The 19,828-nt window shown below is 52.0% G+C and overlaps 1 protein-coding gene across 1 annotated transcript in view; it reads right to left on the bottom strand.

Annotated features, from left to right (window-relative positions):
* Positions 1–19,828, bottom strand: part of ECE2 (endothelin converting enzyme 2) — a 60,213-nt gene that overhangs the window by 14,554 nt on the left and 25,831 nt on the right. The window contains exons 8-12 of the mRNA XM_015426916.1: positions 14,219–14,361; positions 9,651–9,765; positions 7,749–7,859; positions 1,552–1,650; positions 682–759 (exon numbers count right to left, since the gene is read on the bottom strand). Coding sequence (XP_015282402.1) covers positions 682–759; positions 1,552–1,650; positions 7,749–7,859; positions 9,651–9,765; positions 14,219–14,361 — 546 coding nt within the window. The remainder of the gene's footprint in view (positions 1–681; positions 760–1,551; positions 1,651–7,748; positions 7,860–9,650; positions 9,766–14,218; positions 14,362–19,828) is intronic.

Raw genomic sequence — 19,828 nt, 5'->3', positions numbered from 1 at the left:
CCGCCCTTCACTACCCGAAGGTGTCTCAGAGCAGCTTACAAACTCCTTTCCCTTCCCCTCCCCACAACAGACACCCTGTGAGGTAGAAGAAGAAGAAGAAGAAGAGATTGGATTTATACCCCGCCCTTCACTACCCGAAGGTGTCTCAGAGCGGCTTACAAACTCCTTTCCCTTTCCCTCCCCACAACAGACACCCTGTGAGGCAGGTGGGGCTGAGAGAGCTGTGACAGAAACTGCTCTTTTTCAAGAACAGCTCTTATCAGAACTATGGCTTGCCCAAGGTCATCCAGCCAGGTGCAAGTGGAGGAGTGGGGGACTCAAACCCGGTTCTCCCAGATTAGAGTCCGCACACTTCACCACGACACCAAACTGGAGAACAAGAAGAAAATCGCTCGGCGTGACGAAGTCTGTCCTCATGACAGGTGAGCCGCCGGAACTCAATGGCAGGTCCTGTCCTCTGTGTCTCCATTTCGGAGGATCTGCTATAGCAGGAGTGGGAAAGACCCCAGCAGGAGACTCTGGGGAGCTGATGCCACTTGGAGTAGAGGGCGCTGGGTTAAGAGGCATAAGATAGGGCAACACAAGGAGGGCTCCACCATCCAAGTCATGCCGAACACGGAAGTGGGCCTCTCTCCAGGGCAGCCATAGTCTGCCCCCCCTCCCCCCCCCACAGCCTCATACCCCATCGTAGACGTCATCCAGCTCTTTGTCGTCCAGAATGAACTCCGGGAACCCAATCATGTCGTAAATCGAGTCCGCCTATTGAGGAGAAGAAGAAGAAGAAGAGATTGCACTGATACCCCGCCCTTCACTACCGGAAGGAGTCTTGGAGTGGCTTACAATCTCCTTTCCCTTCCCCTCCCCACCACAGACACCCTGCGAGGGAGGTGGGGTTGAGAGAGAACAGCTCTTATCAGAACTACGGCTTGCCCAAGGTCATCCAGCCAGGTGCAAGTGGAGGAGTAGGGAATCACACCCGGTTCTCCCAGATTAGAGTCCGCGCACTTAACCACGACACCAAACTGACTGGTAAGAGAGTGCTATCGGAGACTTACGGATTGCAAAATAGCTTGGAAGAACAGCAGGAGGAGGAGGTGGCGGCGGAGGAGGAGAGGAAGAGGAGTAGGATTTATACCCCACCCTTCGCTCAGAGTCCCAGAGCAGCTTACAATCCCTTTTACCTTCCCCTCCCCACAACAGACACTCTGGGAGGTAGGTGGGGCTGAGTGCGCTCTTTCGAGAACCGCCCTTGAGAGAACAGCTCTGAGGGAACTTGTGACTGACCCAGGGTCACACCAGCAGCTGCATGTGGAGGAGCGGGGAATCAAACCCGGTTCTCCCCAGATTAGAGTCCACCACTCTTAACCACGACACCAAACTGGCTCTACAGGCAGGGTCTGATACAAGCAACTGGGAAACCCGTGGAGCTTGTGTCCTTGAGCAGCTGGCTCGCGATCGGTAGCGAGGAACTTTTTAAAAAACGGATGCCCAGGATTCTCAGGAACCCAGATTCTCTAGCAGACAAACACCTTGGGGGAGGAGGGAACCGACCTTCTCTTTGGCTGCTTGCTTCGTCTTCTCGTCCATCCAGTCGAGCTGGTGGAGCGATTCCTCAAAGGCTGTGCGTATCTCAGCAATCATATCTTCGGCCTGCGGGCAAGGGAGCTCTGGGTTGGGAGATCCCTGGAGATTGGGGGGGTGGAGCCGGGGGAGGGTGGGGTTTGGGGAGGGGCCTCAACAAGGTACAACGCCATAGAGTCCACCCTCCAAAGCAGCCATTTTCTCCAGGGGAACGGATCTCTATTGTCCAGAAATCTGTTGTAATAGCAGTGACACTCTGTATTCTTGGTGTTCGGGGGTAAGAGTGGGAGGGCTCCTGGAGTTCTTCTGGCCCCACTGGTGGACCTCCTGAGGCCACCTGGGTTTTGTGGCCACTGTGTGACACAGAGTGTTGGACTGGATGGGCCCCTGGCCTAATCCAACATGGCTTCTCTTATGCTCTTATGTCTGGGGCAGGGATGCTCTGTATTCTTGGTGCTTGGAGGGCAAGAGTGGGAGGGCTTCTGGAGTTCTGGCCCCACTGGTGGACCTCCTGAGGCCACCTGGGTTTTGTGGCCACTGTGTGACACAGAGTGTTGGACTGGATGGGCCCCTGGCCTAATCCAACATGGCTTCTCTTATGCTCTTATGTCTGGGGCAGGGATGCTCTGTATTCTTGGTGCTTGGAGGGCAAGAGTGGGAGGGCTTCTGGAGTTCTGGCCCCACTGGTGGACCTCCTGAGGCCACCTGGGTTTTGTGGCCACTGTGTGACACAGAGTGTTGGACTGGATGGGCCCCTGGCCTAATCCAACATGGCTTCTCTTATGCTCTTATGTCTGGGGCAGGGATGCTCTGTATTCTTGGTGCTTGGAGGGCAAGAGTGGGAGGGCTTCTGGAGTTCTGGCCCCACTGGTGGACCTCCTGAGGCCACCTGGGTTTTGTGGCCACTGTGTGACACAGAGTGTTGGACTGGATGGGCCCCTGGCCTAATCCAACATGGCTTCTCTTATGCTCTTATGTCTGGGGCAGGGATGCTCTGTATTCTTGGTGCTTGGAGGGCAAGAGTGGGAGGGCTTCTGGAGTTCTGGCCCCACTGGTGGACCTCCTGAGGCCACCTGGGTTTTGTGGCCACTGTGTGACACTGAGTGCTGGACTGGATGGGCCAATAAATATGGCAGATGCTTCTCCGTTCCATTCCCTTTTCATCCCTGGCCCCGACCTGGTGGCTGGTGGAACGCTCTGCCGGTGAGATCCGGGCCCCAGAAGATCTGATGCAGTTCTTCAGGGCCTGCAAAACAGTCGTTCTGCCAGGCTTACGGTTAAGGACAACGACGGTTTGTCCATCTTAGATTGGCCTCCCTCCCCCTTCCCCCTTTTGCACATCAGGAAAACCTCGGGATATATTTATTTATTTATCTATCGCATTTATATCTCGCCCATCCTGTAAACGGGCTCAGGGCGGGTCACGACGTTTCAATAAACACAATAAACTTTAAAACACGTTAAAACATATAAAGCTGATATTACAATATCTAGCACTTTATTATATGTGGTTTTAACATTGTATTTTAATTTTGTATTTAGATAAATGGTTGTCGTGTTTATATGTACCGTTGAATTTTATCTGCTGTAAGCGGCCCTGAGCCGGCCTTGGCCGGGAGGGTGGGATAAAGATTTAAATAAATAAATAAAATAAAGTCAATAGTCATGCTTGCCGTAGGGAGAATTTCCCCCTCCTGGGATTTTCACGCCATCTATCAGCTGTGTTGGGACTGGGAGTTGTTATTTTATGGTATTTACAGTGTCCCTTGGACTGCAAGAAGATCAAATCAGTCAATCCTAAAAGAAATCAACCCTGACTGTTCCCTGGAAGGCCAGATAATGAAACTGAAGCTCAACTACTTTGGCCACCCAATGAGAAGGGAGCACTCCCTGGAGAAGACCCTGGTGCTGGGAAAGATTGAAGGTCAAAGAAGACGGGGACGGCAAAGGGTGAGATGGTTAGACAGTGTCATTGATGCAACGAACATGAAGTTGAGCCAACTTCAGAGCACGGCGGAAAACCGGAAGGTGGGAGCTGGTCCATGGGGTCGCGAAGAGTCGGACTCGACTGTGCGACTGAACAACAACAAAGCTCACAAAGTAGAATTTTGGCTCACAAGACTCCACAGCTCAGAGGGAGCACTGATTTTCTTACCCTTAAGAATCTTTTCTAGCTCCTCTATGGCTACCCTTCCGAGTCTCAGTCTCTGTTCTGATTTCCTGGTTGCACTCTCCATTTTGATTGATGATGGAGCCGAGGAAACTGACTGCAAGAAGATCCAATCAGTCAATCCTAAGAGAAATCAACCCTGACTGTTCTCTGGAAGGCCAGATAATGAAACTGAAGCTCAAAGACTTTGGCCACCCAATGAGAAGGGAGCACTCACTGGAGAAGACCCTGATGCTGGGAAAGATTGAAGAAGACGGGGACGATGGCAAAGGATGAGATGGTTAGACAGTGTCATAGATGCAACGGACATGAAGTTGAGCCAACTTCAGAGGACGGCGGAAGACAGGAAGGCCTGGCGAGATCTGGTCCATGGGGTCGCGAAGAGTCGGACTCGACTGTGCGACTGAACAACAACAGTGTTACAGAATTATTCGCTCAAAGTCTGAGTCCAGCGGCACCTTCGAGACCGACAGAACTGTAGTCAAAGCGTATGCTTTCGAGCGTAAAACACACCTCTTCGGGCAAAAAAGTGTGTTTTGCTCACAAAAGCTTACCCTTTGTTGGTCTCAAAGGTGCCGCCAGACTCAAATTTTGTTCTGCTGTTTCAGACCAACACAGCTACCCACCTGAATCTAGAATTCTTTGGCGTTTAGTCCGAATGTTTTTAAGAATGTCATAACCCGCTATGAGCCCTGCTGTACGGGGGAGGGCGGGCTAGACGTCCAATAAATAAATAAATAAATAATGACAGTGCCTTTTGCACCAGCGGCGTTTCAACCGTGCCAAAGGCGTACACGTTTCGACATCCCGGGGATTCCTCGGAAGAGAACGGCGGGACGGAGACCAACTCAATCAACGTGACTCTTCAATATGCATTTCACTTATTTTGCATTATGGATGCCGACGCTGCTCTCCCTGGAGAGCGGCGCCAAGCGTTGTGCCAAGCGCCAGAGCTCCATCCCGGCACCCACCGCTCGGCATCCAGCTGAGGACAGAACGGTGGGTTAAGTGCAGTTTAGTGATGACTTTCTCCCAAAGGCTTCCTTCCCTCCTTTAAAGTACCTGCTAGAAGCATCACGGAAAAGCAGAGGTTGGGGAGGAAGCCGTGAGCCGAGGCTCTTTCGCCCTTCCCTTTCCACTTTTTTTGGGGGGTATTTTTCACATGTACATGGGTGGGTGGGTGTGCATCTGGCAACGTCTGGTGACTGATCCCTACTGGGGGCCTGGAAGGTTTTCAGAAAGGTGGCAGAATAAGCCTGCCCCCGCCTCCCAACTGCTGGTATTCCAAGGGGGTCTCCCATCCAAGTGCTTGCCAGAGTCGACCCTGCTTAGCTCCCAAGATTTTTTAAATATTTTTTTAATTATTTTATTAGATTTATACACTACCCTTCCCAAGTGGGCTCAGGGCGGTGTACAACAATTAAATGACACACTTCAAACAATATTAAAATAACAATTTACACATAATTATAATAAAATACCATGTCTCACACAGTGGCCAACCAGTTTCTCTGGAGGGCCTACAACAGGGCACAGAGGCCAAGGCCTTCATAAGAACATCAAAAGAGCCCTGCTGGATCAGACCAGTGGTCTATCTACTCCGGTATCCTGTCTCACTCTGTGGCCAACCAGTTCCTCTGGAGGACCAACAACCTGAGAGAGGCCGAGGCCTTCCCTGGCTCTGGATTCAGAGGTTTACTGCCTCTGAACGTGGTTTACTCTGAATGAGGTTTACTGCCTCTGAACGTGGAAGCCCTGCTGTCCTCAACCAAGACCAGGGCTTTTTCAGCCCTGGCTCCCGCCTGGTGGAACGCTCTGCCAGAAGACATCCACGCCCTGTGGGAACTGTTACCTTTCTGCAAGGCATGCAAGGCAGAGATGTTCCGCCCTGCCTTCGGTTGGCAACAGTGACGAGGCGTCATCTGGCACTCTTACGTAAGTCCCCATCCCTCATAACCCGTCCCCTGGGGAGGCAAGGGAGTTGGAATTCTTTCTGCCATCTTATATAGGCTGTTTTCTGCTATCACAAAGATGTTGTTTTATGTACTGGTATTTATTGGGTTGTTTTATTCTAGGTTTAAATTGAGATTGTATACTTATTCTGTTAGAAGAAGAAGAAGAAGAAGAAGAAGAAGAAGAGGAGGAGGAGGAGGAGGAGGAGGAGGAGATTGGATTTATACCCCGCCCTTCGCTACCCAAAGGAGTCTCAGAGCGGCTCACAATCTCCTTTCCCTTCCCCTCCCCACAACAGACACTCTGTGAGGTCAGTGGGGCTGAGAGAGCTCTGAGAGAAACTGCTATTTTTCAAGGACAGCTCTTATCAGAACTACGGCTTGCCCAAGGTCATCCAGCCAGGTGCAAGTGGAGGAGTGGGGGATCAAACCCACTTCTCCCAGATTAGAGTCCGCGCACTCAACCACTACACCAAATTGAGCCCTATTTTGGGGAAGGGCGGCCTAGTAAATAAAATTTAATAAATAATAAATAAATTTCAGTCACCGTGGATCAATGTTCCCTCTAAGCTGTGGAGTCCTATGAGCAAAAATTCTACTCTGTGAGCCACTGGCATTAAAGTTGTGAGCCAGCAATTTGGCTACTGCGTAAATTAGTTTGCTCTGGAGCCATCCTTCCTGAGCTAATACAAAAATGTGTGAGCCAGAGGCTAAAAAACTGTGAGCTGGCTCACACTAACTCAGCTTAGAGGGAACACTGCCGTGGATAGACTTTTCCTCCATGAATTTGTCTATTCCCCTTTTTAAAGCTGTCTATGCCTGCGGCCATCACTACACCCTCTGGCAGTTTAAACTGCTTTTATCGTCATTTCTTTCCCCCAGGGAATCCTGGGAACTGTAATTCCGTGTGGTGGTGGTGGTGGTAAACTGGGGATTTCTTTACTCAGCAAACCTGCCACATGACATTCTAAGGATGCTTTTGTGGGGGTTGAGCCACGACAGTTAACTGGGAGTAAGATTAATGAAAATTATGCTACAAATTAATCTGCATGCTCCTACTATGTTTTTTATGGCTCCCCACTCCCCAGAACGCTGCAGAGGAAAGCCCAGGGATGGAATATCTAGTTTTGTGTTTTAGTGGGCCCGGTCACACGGAGAATTTGCCGCGCAAAAGGCACGAATGTCGGGCAGATTTTTGGGGTGCGATCACACCGCAACATCTGGGAAGCGTAGCGCACCTGTGGCCAACCCGTGGCGTCCCGCCGAAGATGCGGAGATGCGAAGATGCGGAGTTAAAAAATACCAAGGAAAGTGCACTAGTATCCAGAAAATGCGCGGTACAGGCGGGCGTCTGATCGCAGGAGAGCTAGTATCCTGTGGCATCCGGTGCCCATCCACGTCCCGTCGCAAACCGGATGTTTTTTGTAAGTGCATGCGCACAAACATAAAACCGAAAGCAGTGCTGCTCCGAGGAACTGCGCATGCGCACAAACGCGAAACGCTTGTGTGATCGCGCCGCGCCGCTTCTTTGCCACGCTGCAGCATCGCCGTGTGATTGCCAGCTAACAGCCTAAGCACGGAGACTCGGGGGACCATGGGACCCCCCCCCCCCCCCCCCCCCCGGCATTATCTGGCCGGTGTGACCGGGGCCGCTGTTAGGGAGGGAGGTTCCCGGATGCATGTGTGTCTCTCTCTATGTGTAAGAACACCAGAAGAGCCCTGCTGGATCAGCCCCAGTGGAGCCCTGCTAGATCCAGCCCTGCTGTTTAAAGATGAAAAAAAGCATTTACAGGAGAAATACTTGTGGGGCTGTGTCTTTAAGAAAGGGGGTGGAGCCCCCAAAAGCCCCACTGTCGCTAGGGGCCTGATGCACAGTTGGGGAAGTAGTGGCAGAGGCAGGGGGTGAACATGGACAGTGGGAGGGCTTGCAAGGAGGGGAAGAATGGACCAGCAGCCGGGGGCATGCAGGGGTTGGGGTGGAAAGGAGGGCACAGGGGCACCCTCGTGATGGGCAGAGGGGGCCCCTGCATGCTAGGGATACTCACAATCTCTTTGCTGTGCCGATCGAAGGTGGCTTTCACGAACAACGCACCGAGGGCGAAGCCCAGAGTGTCGTCAGTGTTGGAGATGCAGGTTTGCCAGCGAGGGGTGCAGGACTCCACGGCAAGAGAGAAGGAGAGACAAAGAGAAGACCTAAGGGGGAGGCACGGCACTGAACCTGATCTTGCAACTGGCGGGGAAGGGGGCATCCACTCTCTCTCGAGCCAGCGGTTCTCTACAGACCAACACCAGTCAAAGCAGACAGAAAACCCCAGTTAAAGTAGACCGTGGCAGGTTTTCAGGGCTTTACCAGAGAGGCGAGGGGAGGGGAGGGGAGGGAGAAAGAGGGAGGGACGGGCTGTGGCTCAGTGGAAGAGCCTCTGCTTTGCATGCAGAAAGTCCCAGGTTCAATCCCCGGCATCTCCAGTTAAAAGGATCAGGTAGGAGGAGATATGAGAGACCTCGGCCTGAGACCCTGGAGAGCTGCTGCCAGTCCGAGTAGACAATACTGACTTAATGGACCCATCAGGATAAAGCGGGTTCTTTTAGGGAAGGGCCATGGCTCAGTGGTAGAGCCTACGCTTGGCATGCAGAAGGTCCCAGGTTCAATCCCCAGCAGCTCCAGTTGAAAGGATCAGGTAGGAAGTTATATGAAAAACCTCTGCCTGAGACCCTGGAGAGCTGCTGCCAGTCTGAGTAGACAATACCGACTTTGATGGACCAACAGTCTGATTCAGTATGAAGTGGCTTCCTGTGAGGGAGGAAATCTTGAACCCTTTCAACCCCTGCTGTTTCTTCTCTGGGGGGAAAACACCCCTTTGCTAATATATGTTTTATTCATAATAAACGATTGATTGATTGACTGGAAAACAATACCCTTAAGGCATTACTATTTCTCTGGGGGAAATTTATAGCTGACCCCTATTTTTACTCCTTGGATGGAGTAAAAGCAATTTGGGAACGGCTTTTTCCAGCAGTCAGATGGCAGGGGAGGAAAGGGTTAAAGCCCTTTCCCCAGTCACTCCCCTGTTTGATAAAGCAAACCCCCACCCCCGCAGTTAAATTTGCAAAAGAACAAAAATGCTTAAAAGTTGTTTAAAATAAACACAAGGGGGGGTGCGGCGTTCTGCTTATTGGGGAGGCTGTTTCTCCTTTAAAAACCACTCTGTGCACATGAACTTAGTAGATTTCTGCTGCCAGCAGGCAGGAATTAAAAAATTCCAAATCTCTCTATTTTGGTAGAATGACCCAGTGTCTGGGGCCTGGGCGCTTCAGGACTATGTGGCCCTGAGGAAGGACTGCACTGATTGCTGGGATAAGTTTCAACAAATAATGATTTATTTATAAAAAACCAAAATAAGTTTCTGGGTATTTTTGAACTGATGTTGAAGGAAGAAAATATAACTGACAAAGCTTGGTGTCACACACAGTATCTCAAACACCAAAACTCCACTCTGAAAGGCTTAGACACTCAGTCTAAACTCTTTCTCATAACCACACAGGCTAAACTCTCTTGCTCATAGCCACACAGGCTAAACTCCAACTGCTTACTCTGTCATACGGACTCTCACAAAAACTCTCCACCCTTGTCTCTTCAGGAACACACTGAAGCACCTCAGAGACACCCCTCCTCCCACATTCTCAGTCATCAGCCAATCACATCACACTCATCTCCCTCTATCACTCTCCTTACATTACTGCAGTCACACTAAACATTTAAAGAAACACACACACCAAAACATGAAATCATTACAGGCGGGAAATCATTATAATGTGTACTCGAGCCCTCAAACCACCCAACCGGGAGGACTTCAGGAGCGGCAGACTCCAAAGGCCCGCAAACTAAGGGATGAATCAAATGTGGTGATCCCGCACAGTCTTCCCACACACCCCAACCCAAAGCTCACCTTCTTGGTTCCATACAGCGTCTCCAACAACTTCTCCTGGGCGGTCTCAAAGCGCTGGTCCAGACTGGAGGCTGTTTTCTGAACCAGGTTCCAAATCAAATAATTGTTTAAGACGCTAAAAGAGAAAGGACGGAACCACGTCAAGACTGAGATCCTGGAGGGCACGGCGTTCCCCGCTTTTCATGGGGCAAACTTCTCTTTAGCTGGCCATTCGGAGTATATGCGGTTTCGTTGGACCAGCTCTATTGATAGAGAAACAGGTTCAACCTGGTGGCATAAAATGGCTGGATTGTGCCTTGTCCAATGACCTGTGGGGCTCATACCAATGTGAACTGCCCCGTGCTGAAGGTTGATGGGGGTTGGATCCCATGGATTTGTTCCACGAGCAGAGAATTGAAACATTTCCGGTAGTAGAATGGATCTGCAGGATCTAATCCACTGTCTCTCAAAAGTTCTTTATATCATTTGAAACTTTCATGGCAAAGCGACTGGTGTGTTCCAGACTGCCGAGGACGGGGCGCGCGGGGGGGGAACACAGAGGACAAGAAAAGCAAAATCCTCCTTTATTCTTCGGCATGATAATTAGAAAGGAACTTTGGGTACAGGAGATGAATAAGCAAAAGGAGCGGAGCCCATCTGCATGTGGTGATGGAAAGTGTCCATCAAGTCATAGCTGACTTACGGCAACCCCATTGGGTTTTCAAGGCAAAAGACGTTCAGAAGAGAAGAGAGAAGAAGAAGAGATTGGATTTATACCCCGCCCTTCACTACCGAAAGGTGTCTCAGAGCGGCTTACAAACTCCTCTCCCTTCCCCTCCCCACAACAGACACCCTGAGAGGTAGGCGGGGCTGAGAGAGAAGAAGAGATTGGATTTATACCCCGCCCTTCACTACCCAAAGGAGTCTCAGAGCGGCTGACAATCTCCTTTCCCTTCCCCTCCCCACAACAGGCACCCTGTGAGGTAGGTGGAGCTGAGAGAGAAGAAGAGATTGGATTTATACCCCGCCCTTCACAACCAAAAGGTGTCTCAGAGCGGCTTACGAACTCCTTTCCCTTTCCCTCCCCACAGCAGACACCCTGTGAGGGAGGTGGGGCTTGAGAGAGCTCTGAGAGAAGAAGAAGAAAAAGAAGAGATTGGATTTATACCCCGCCCTTCACTACCCAAAGGTGTCTCAGAGCGGCTCACAAACTCCTTTCCCTTCCCCTCCCCACAACAGACACCCTGTGAGGTAGAAGAAGAAGAAGAAGAAGAGATTGGATTTATACCCCGCCCTTCACTACCCAAAGGTGTCTCAGAGCGGCTCACAAACTCCTTTCCCTTCCCCTCCCCACAACAGACACCCTGTGAGGTAGGTGGGGCTGAGAGAGATCTGAGAGAAGAAGAAGAGATTGGATTTATACCCCGCCCTTCACTACTGAAAGGTGTCTCAGAGCGGCTTACAGACGTTCAGAGGTCAGTTTGCCCTTGCCTGCCTCTGCGTAGCGACCCTAGATTTCCTTGCTGGTCGCTCATCCAAGTGCTAACGAGGGCCGACTGATGCTCCCTCTAAGCTGTGGAGTCTTGGGAGCAAAAATTCTACTTGGTGAGCTACCGGCATTAAAGTTGTGAGCGAGCGATTGGGCTGCTGCGTCAATTAGTTTGCTCCAGAGCCATCCTTCTTGAGCTGAGACAACAATGTGCGAGCCGGAGGCTAAAACACTGTGAGCCAGCTCACACTCACTCAGCTTAGAGGGAACACGGGGGCCGACCCTGCTTAGCTTCTGAGATCTGACAAGAACAGGGCTCGCCTGGGCCACCCAGGTCATGTCAGGGTGACTTTAACCGCAGGATTTAAACTGACCTCTGAGCAGTGATCCCTCTAAGCTGAGTTAGTGTGAGCTAGCTCACAGTTTTTAGCCTCCAGCTCACACAGTTTTGTCTTCGCTCAGGAAGGAGGGCTCCAGAGCAAACTAATTTATGCAGTAACCACATCGCTTGCTCATAACATTAATGCCCATAGCTCACAAAGTAGAATTTTTGCTCACAAGACTCCACAGCTTAGAGGGAACATGGGCAGGTCATCGGTTAGGCTTGACTAAAGGCAATCCGCTGGAAATCTTCCCCAGACCACCTCTGGCTTCTGAACCTTCAAGAGCAATCCCTCGGCCTTCTCCGTATACCCTTCCCCCCTCCCCCAGCAACGCAGGCATCAGGACTAGACATTTCCCCCACATTTAAACGGGACCTTCGGGGAACAGAGCCTACGGTCGCAGGTTAATTGTGGCACGCGGTCGCTGGTATTTCTCTGGTGCCTGATCTGCAAAGCTGGAGCTGAGACCCACTTATCCAAGGGCCGAGCTGGACGTGCAGGTTTGTACAGAGTTGCCTGCAGCCATACAGTAGCTGCGGGGAACGACTTTTCAAAGACAAGGAGAGCTGGAATGCCACTGCGGGGCGGAGGTGGGGTGGGGGTGGGGTGTAAAACAGCTGGAGGGAAGGCAGGGCCCTTCCTCCCTCTGCGGGGCCCCATTCCAACCACACAAAGGGGCTCGCCTTCATTTTTAAAGAGCCATTCCCCGCAGCTGCTGTACGGCTCTAAGGAATGCAAGGTGGATCTGGGGAATAGGGTTGCCAGCCTCCAGGTAGTGGCTGGAGATCTCCTGGCTGGAGATCTCCACCTTGATTTCTGTGGTGTACCTACATTAATTCACTGCCACAGGAGGTGGCGGCGGCTACAAGCATGCATGGCTTCAAGAGGGAATTAGATAAGCACAAGAGGCAGGACCCGCGATACTCGCGCGCGGGGGGGGGGAATATTCCCCACAGCTCCCGGCCTGCAGAAGCAGGAGCCTTGGCAGCAGGTGAGCCCAGCCTTTTCCCTCCCCCTCAGTGGCGGCAGCGAGGCCGGCCCGCCAAGCTTTCTCCTTTCCCCCTCCCTCCCGAGCAGCAGCGGCAAGGCCAGCCCACCAAGCTTTCTCCCTCCCCCTCCCTCCCCAGCAGCAGCGGCGGTGAGGCCGGCCCGCCAAGCCTTCTCCCGCCCGCCCCCGCCCCTGTGGCGGTGGCGAAGCTTTCTCAGAGCATTCCCTGCACATGTGCAGGGAACGCTCCTTTACTTTTGGGGGGATTTAAGTATCCCCCCTATAGCTTTTTCCAGTTTTTAGATTTTTCTGCACTCCTGGGGATTGCCCCAAATGTGTAGGAAAATCTCCCTGCCCCCCAGGTGCCCCCGATGTGCAGATTTAGGTATCCGCACACAGGGGGCGCCTTGGCTATTAGATATATAGATATGGAGCAGAGGTCCATCCGTGGCTATTAGCCACAAAGTATAGATAGAAACTCTCAGTCTGGGGCAAGGGATGCTCTGTATTCTTGGTGCTTGCGGGGGGGGGTAACAGTGGGAGGGCTTCTGGAGTTCTGGCCCCGCTGTTGGACCTCCTGATGGCACCTGGTATATTTGGCCACTGTGTGACACAGAATGTTGGACTAGATGGGCCATTGGCCTGATCCAACACTGGCTTCTCTCAGGCTTATTTTAAATGTTTTTAACATTGAGATTTTTAACGCTTGGTGTTTGCCACCTCGTGGACCCCATTTAGGTGGAGAGGCGGAGGAGAAGGAGGAAGAGACTGGATTTATACCCCACCCTTCATATGGAGCCTCAAAGCGGCTTACAAACTCCTTTCCCTTTCCCTCCCCAAAACAGACACCCTGTGAGGTAGGTGGGGCTGAGAGACCTCTGAGTGAACTGCCCTTGAGAGAACAGCTCTGAGAGAACTACGGCTTGCCCAAGGTCATCCAGCCAGGTGCAAGTGGAGGAGTGGGGAATCAAACCCGGTTCTCCCAGATTAGAGTCTACGCACTTAACCACTACACCACACTGGCTGGAGAGGAGGCAGAGAAGTGTTTTAAATAAATCAATGTTCCTAGTCCGATATCACAGAAATCAGGATCTAAGGTAACCTCAGATTCCAGGACCCTCAAGCAGACTCTAGGCTTTACTCAGTAAAACCCCAGATGCATGGAACACACACAACAACAACAACAACACACACACACACACACACACACAGAACTGGGGGGCCAGTCTGCCTTCTTATTTATCAGCCCCCCATGCCCCACAATTGTGCTGAGCATCTGCACTTGCTATATGCAGTACTATTCCATCTGCAGTTACTTATGGTAGATATAATAGGATTCCCTATTCAACCAGACTTTGCGCATGTAACCTAAATCAAGTTGACTCAGTCCTCCATATTCTTCTGTACTGTTCCCAGCACGATGATATACATTCTACTCTTTTAGACCCAATTTTATTTAACACGATAGTCTCCCCGGACACTTTGAAGGCGCGCCATCTTCTGAACGACTTGTCACCCGAAATAACTGGAAAGGTAGCCTTATTTCTAAGTTTGGTCATTAAGGATCGATTGCGTAATGTCCAGATGCCTATGACTGACTCATTTCCCCTCGTTACCTCCTTATCTGTTTACTGTTTCTACCTGTAATCCAATGCATGCCAACAAAGGACTGTGTGAGAACTGGGGGAGGCCACAGCCGGTAAGGCCCTGCTTGGCGTTTGTCCGATACCTTTTGTCGGTGGTGTTGATGAGCTGGGACACTTGCTGCAAGTACTCCTGGCTGTAAACCACCACGGGCTCAGCGTCCGTCAGCTCCAGCGGCGAGAGGAAGTAGGACATGAAGTCCAGCCAGTCGATGGCAGGAGCCAGGGCCTGCGGGAGAAAAGAGCACGTTCAGATCTCAATTTTTTCAAAAGGGAAAGGCAAGCTGCTCAGGAAGTGAGTCCTTTCCCTTGCTCTCTGCACCCCGTGGAGAGCAGACATCTTAATGCAAAGCCCCGATCAGGAGTTTGGAGATCTCCAGCAGAAACCTGATCCCCTGGACAACAGGGGTGATTTAGAGGGAGGACTCTAGGACATTATGCCTCGCTGAGTTCTTCCCCTCCCCAGAGCCCAGGGCCTATCACAGGCAGGCCACGAGAGCCATTTGGTCCGGTCCTCATGAGGGTTGCCAATCTTCAGGCGAGGGCTGGAGATTTCCCAGAATTAAAACAGGCCTGTAGCTACCGCGGGGCCCGTGGGGCCCGCCCTCCCCATGGTTTTTACCGGCCCCTCTCCAATCCTCGTCTCCCACCCCCCGTCGCTGCCCTCAGCCCAGCAGCCAGTGAGTGACTCCGGGCCGCCAGCTGCTGCTCCTGGGTGCCTGCCTCCCTCATTCCCTGCCACGGCCGGCCCAAGGAGGAGGAGGAGGAGAAGGCACCCGCCCCCTGCTCTCTCCTCGCCTCCAGAATGCCTCCACCGGTCCGAGAGGCGACCCTTCCCCCAGAAACATTCCCGAGGAAGAGAGAAAGTGCGGGCGGAGCAGCAGGGGTGGGGGGAAGCAGCAGGCAGGAGAAACCTGCGGAGGCTTGCTTCGGAGGGTCGAAAATCCTCCTGATCTTTCTTAGGGATCGCAACCGGGAAGGCAAAGCTTCCCTCCGGATCCCACCCACCCCGGTCTCCAAAGAGCCAGCGGAGATCGGCTGGTCTGTTCCGCCAGGGTCAATTTCAATGCCCGGCTCTGGTCAGTTTCACTTCTCTTGCTTCTTGGCCCTGCGCTGGAGGAGAAACGCTCTCCGTTCCCAAAGGGAGACTGGGATACAAGATCCCCGGTGACCAAATGCGGTGCTGCTGGAGATCCCGACTGAATCCGACGAAGAGGGCTCACACCTTAGGAGTTCCACCAATTAAACCAAAGTTAATTTTAATTCACTTTGATTTAATTGGCCGGTGGGCCCCCCCCAGGCCCCCTCCCCAAAAACTCATTAGCTACGGGGCTGATTAAAACTGATCTCCCCGACAATGTAAACTGCTGATTTATTATTTGTGTACTCGTTTAAAAGCCTTTATTCCACTCCTCCTGGAGAAAACGGCTGCTTTGGTAGGTGGGCTGCGTGGTGTTTTGTCCCACCCCTCCCCAACCCACCCTCTCCTGGGCTCCACCCTCAAATCTCCAGGTATTTACGAACCCAGAGTTGGCGACCGGGCCAGGCCTCGTATTCACGGGTCTCAAATTTAGACTTTTGCCATGAACTCCAAATAAGGAGTCACAGGGATACACTGACGGAATTGAAAGAAGACGTTCATCATACAGCTTTAAACTCTGGTATACATTGAAAGGGAGGTGCGGAGGCTCAAGTGGTTCCAATGCTGAACTGCAGGCTGTGGAAGGTCAGTAGTTCAGCAGTTCGAGACCCGGGTGCCGCATGATGGAGTGAGCTCCCGTCTCTAGTTCCAGCTCCTGCCAACCTAGCAGTTCGAAAGCAAGAAATTGCAAGTAGATAAATAGGGACCACTTCGGTGGGAAGGGAACAGCGTTCCGTGCACCTTGGTGTTTAGTCGTGCCGGCCACATGACCACGGAAACGTCTTCAGACAGCGCTGGCTCTTCGGCTTTGAAACGGAGATGAGCACTGCAACCCTAGAGTCGGATTCGATGGGCTTTCGAGCAAGGGAACCTTTACCTTATATATTGAAAATGTACCAGAATTTTTGTAAGCCTGTTTTGGCATTTCTTCTTCTTTTTTAATAATCGAAACATATATTGTAATAATTCTTTCTAATGCTCTAAATGTAATGATCAGTACAAAAACATGGTAATTTAGTCCAGTGGCAGTGAAGCATGCACAAACCCTTCTGAGCGATGCTCCCTCTAAGCTGTGGAGTCCTGTGAGCAAAAATTCTACTTCCTGAGCTAAGGCAATAAATTCCTTCCTGAGCCAAGGCAAAAATCAGTGAGCTGGAGGCTAAAAATCTGTGAGCTAGCTCACACCAACTCAGCTTAGAGGGAACACTGCTTGAAAGGGGAAAAGTCCAAGAACAGCACTTTAAGGTCAAATTAATCAGCACAGCATCCAAAGCTTTTGTGCGTTTCCAGTTTGGTGTGGTGGTTAAGTGCGCGGACTCTAATCTGGGAGAACCGGGTTTGATTCCCCACTCCTCCACTTGCACCTGGCTGGATGACCTTGGGCAAGCCGTAGCTCTGATAAGAGCTGTTCTTGAATAAGAGCCGTTTCTGTCAAGAGCTCTCTGAGCCCCACCTACCTCACAGGGTGTCTATTTTGGGGAAGGGAAAGGAGATTGTAAGCCGCTCTGAGACTCCTTTGGGTAGTGAAGGGCGGGGTATAAATGCAATTTCTTCTTCTTCTTCTTCTTCATTTTCTTTAATATACCAGGGAGCCTCAAAAAAATGGGCCTCTCTCTGCCCCCTGAGAAGCCCTGCCAAATCCCACACACGCCCCAAATCTCCAGGAATTTCCCCAGCCGGAGTTGAGAACCCACAGGAACCTCATTTGCTTCCTAAAGACAGGATCCAGCTCCGCTGCCCAGATTGAGCCTAGACCTGCCCAGTCTGAAGAGCCATTCTGTGGATGTGTTGGGGGGGGGGGGGGCTTGCCTCCTTGTTGCCGTGGTGACGAGTTGCTCGGCAACCAATGAGTGATGAAGGAAGCCATATTGCTGGGAGGCCTGGGATCAGGGATGAGGGCTATAGGGAGGGAGAAAAGCAAGGGAGACACAGAGAAGCAGAAAGCAAAGTGGGGGGGAGGGGGTAAAGAGGCCGGGAGTGGGGGAATTGCCCATTGAGAACAGCTACGCTCAACAGGCAGGGGATGTGGGAGGCCGACATAACAACAACAGACAGGATTGACTTTTTGGAGTGGGTTTTCACCCGCCGAACCAGGCCCTTGGCCACTGCAATACGTATTTGGAACCTATTCAGAAAACATTCAAGTGCACTTCATGTTCGCTGCCTCAGGGACGCTTTCCCACATGTCTGCAAACCAGGCCGGTGGCATCGTCCCCTTAAGTCAGTGCGGGCTCCACAACGGTGGGTTAGAAGGAAGCACGGGTATCTTGGGCGACTTGTAGGCAATGTATCCCTGTAAGCTGTGGAGTCCTGTGAGCAAAAAAATCTACTTTGTGAGCGGCTGGCATTCAGGTTGCGAGCGAGCGATTGGGCTGCTGCCTAAATCAGTTTGCTCTGGAGCCCTCCTTCCCGAGCTAGAACAAAAATGTGTGAGTCGGAGGCTAAAAAACTGTGAGCTGGCTCACACTGACTCAGCTTAGAGGGAATACTGCTTGTAGGGCTGCTAAGTCTCCCCATTTCTCCGGAAAATACACATGTGAGGGCCAAACTGATCTTTGGGCAGAGGTCATTTCGGGGGGGATCGCAGTTCCCCCGGGGTGAGGTACGGGGGGCGGGGCACATGACGAAGCCCCGCCCCCTGCTTCCGGCCGCCCCGCTTCCGGCCCTCATTCAGCCAGGAGGAGGCAGGAGAAGAGGGAGGGTAAGTTGCTTCCTCCCTGCCTCTCCCCACTCCTGCCTGCCTGGGGCCAGGGAGGGCCTTCGCGGGGCTTCCTTGCACTCCCGCCGGCCTTGCAGGTCCACCGCCCGGCAGAGGAGCTGCAAGGCCGGTGGCGGCGGCCAGGACCGTTGGGGGCGGGGCGTGTGGCCTTATGACACACTTCTAGTGATGTCAAGGGGTGTGGCATATGCTAATGAGTTATGCTAATGAGTTCCCCTAGCTCTTTTTCTAAGAAACGACCCCTGTCTTTGGGTATGTGTGTGTTTCAAAGGAAGACAAGGGACAATACGACACAGGGGGTGTCTCAATGTCGCTTTACGCTCTGTTGTTTCCATCTGAGCAAGAGAAGTCTCACGGGAACAATCTCTGAGTTTATTTACATATTATCTACTTCATTTAAAACCTGCCTTTGGCCCCAGTGGGGACTCAGAGGGGCTTACATCATTCTCCCCCCCCTTTATCCTCACAACAACCCTGAGAGGTAGGTGAGGCTGAAAGTGTGTGACTGGCCTAAGGTCACCTAACAAGTTTCCACGGCAGAATGGGCATTCGAACCTGGGTCTCCCAGATCCTAGTCTGACATTCTAACCACTGCACCATGGTGGTGCAGGGTTTGTGGCCAAGGAGGGCTGGCCAGATCGACCTCTTAGCCACTGTTTCTACCCCCAGACTCAAAAGTGGGCAGATCCTCCGTGGGGTGCATGGCAAGGTGAAACCTGCAAGCCATTTACAAGGCTCGTTCTGTTCATAAGCTCTCAGAGCTGTTCTCTCAAGAGCAGTTCTCAAAAGAGCTCTCTCGGTCCCGCCTACCTCACAGGGTGTCTGTTGAGGGGAGGGGAAGGAGATTGTAAGATGCTCTGAGACTCCTTCGGGTAGTGAAGGGCGGGGTATGAATCCAATTCTCCTCCTCCTCCTCCAGGATGAAATTCAATCGGGAAGAGTTTTCAGCTAAACATTAGGAAGAACTTTCCGATAGTGAGAGCAGTTCCTCAGTGGAACAGGCTTCCTCAGGAAGTGGTGGTCTCTCCTTCTTTGGAGGTTTTCAGAGGCTGGATGGCCATCTGACAGCAATGCGGATTCTGCGAACTTAGGCAGAGCATGAGAGGGAGGGCAGGAAGCCTTAGATCTCCTGGCCCTTTCTTACACGCCCAGGGAAATGCTGAAGGTCACTTTGGAGGAGGAGGAGGAGGAGATTGGATTTATACCCCGCCCTTCACTACCCAAAGGAGTCTCAGAGCGGCTGACAAACTCCTTTCCCTTCCCCTCCCCACAACAGACACCCTGGGAGCAGTGTTCCCTCTAAGCTGAGTTAGTTTGAGCTAGCTCACAGGTTTTTAGCCTCCGGCTCACACATTTCTGTCTTAGCTCAGGAAGGATGGCTCCAGAGCAAACTAATGTATGCAGTAGCCAAATTGCTCGCTCATAATTTTAATGTCAATAGCTCACAAAGTAGAATTTCTGCTCACAGGACTCCACAGCTTAGAGGGAGCATTGCCTGTGAGGTAGGTGGGGCTGAGAGAGCCCTAACAGAAACTGCTCTTTTTCAAGGACAGCTGTGCCAGAACTGCGGCTTGCCCAGGGACATCCAGCAGGTGCAAGTGGAGGAGTGGGGAATCAAACCTGGTTCTCCCAGATTAGAGTCCGCGCACTTAACCACTACACCAAACTGGCTGGAAGCAATTTTTCTCCAGGTTGGTTTGGCCAGGGATCCTGAAGGTTTTTTTGGTCATCTTCTGGGCGTGGAACAGTGGTCACTGCGGGTTTGTGTGGGGGTAGGTATGTGTGAGGAGCTGCGGTGGCTCAAGTGGTTAAGACGCTGAACTGCAGGCTGTGGCA

This window comes from Gekko japonicus, unplaced genomic scaffold, assembly GCF_001447785.1.
Source record: "Gekko japonicus isolate JY-2015 unplaced genomic scaffold, Gekko_japonicus_V1.1 scaffold238, whole genome shotgun sequence".
Lineage (NCBI taxonomy): Eukaryota > Metazoa > Chordata > Lepidosauria > Squamata > Gekkonidae > Gekko > Gekko japonicus.
The sequence above is the reverse complement of the archived record's forward strand: the minus strand, read 5'-3'. Positions and strand labels throughout refer to the sequence as shown.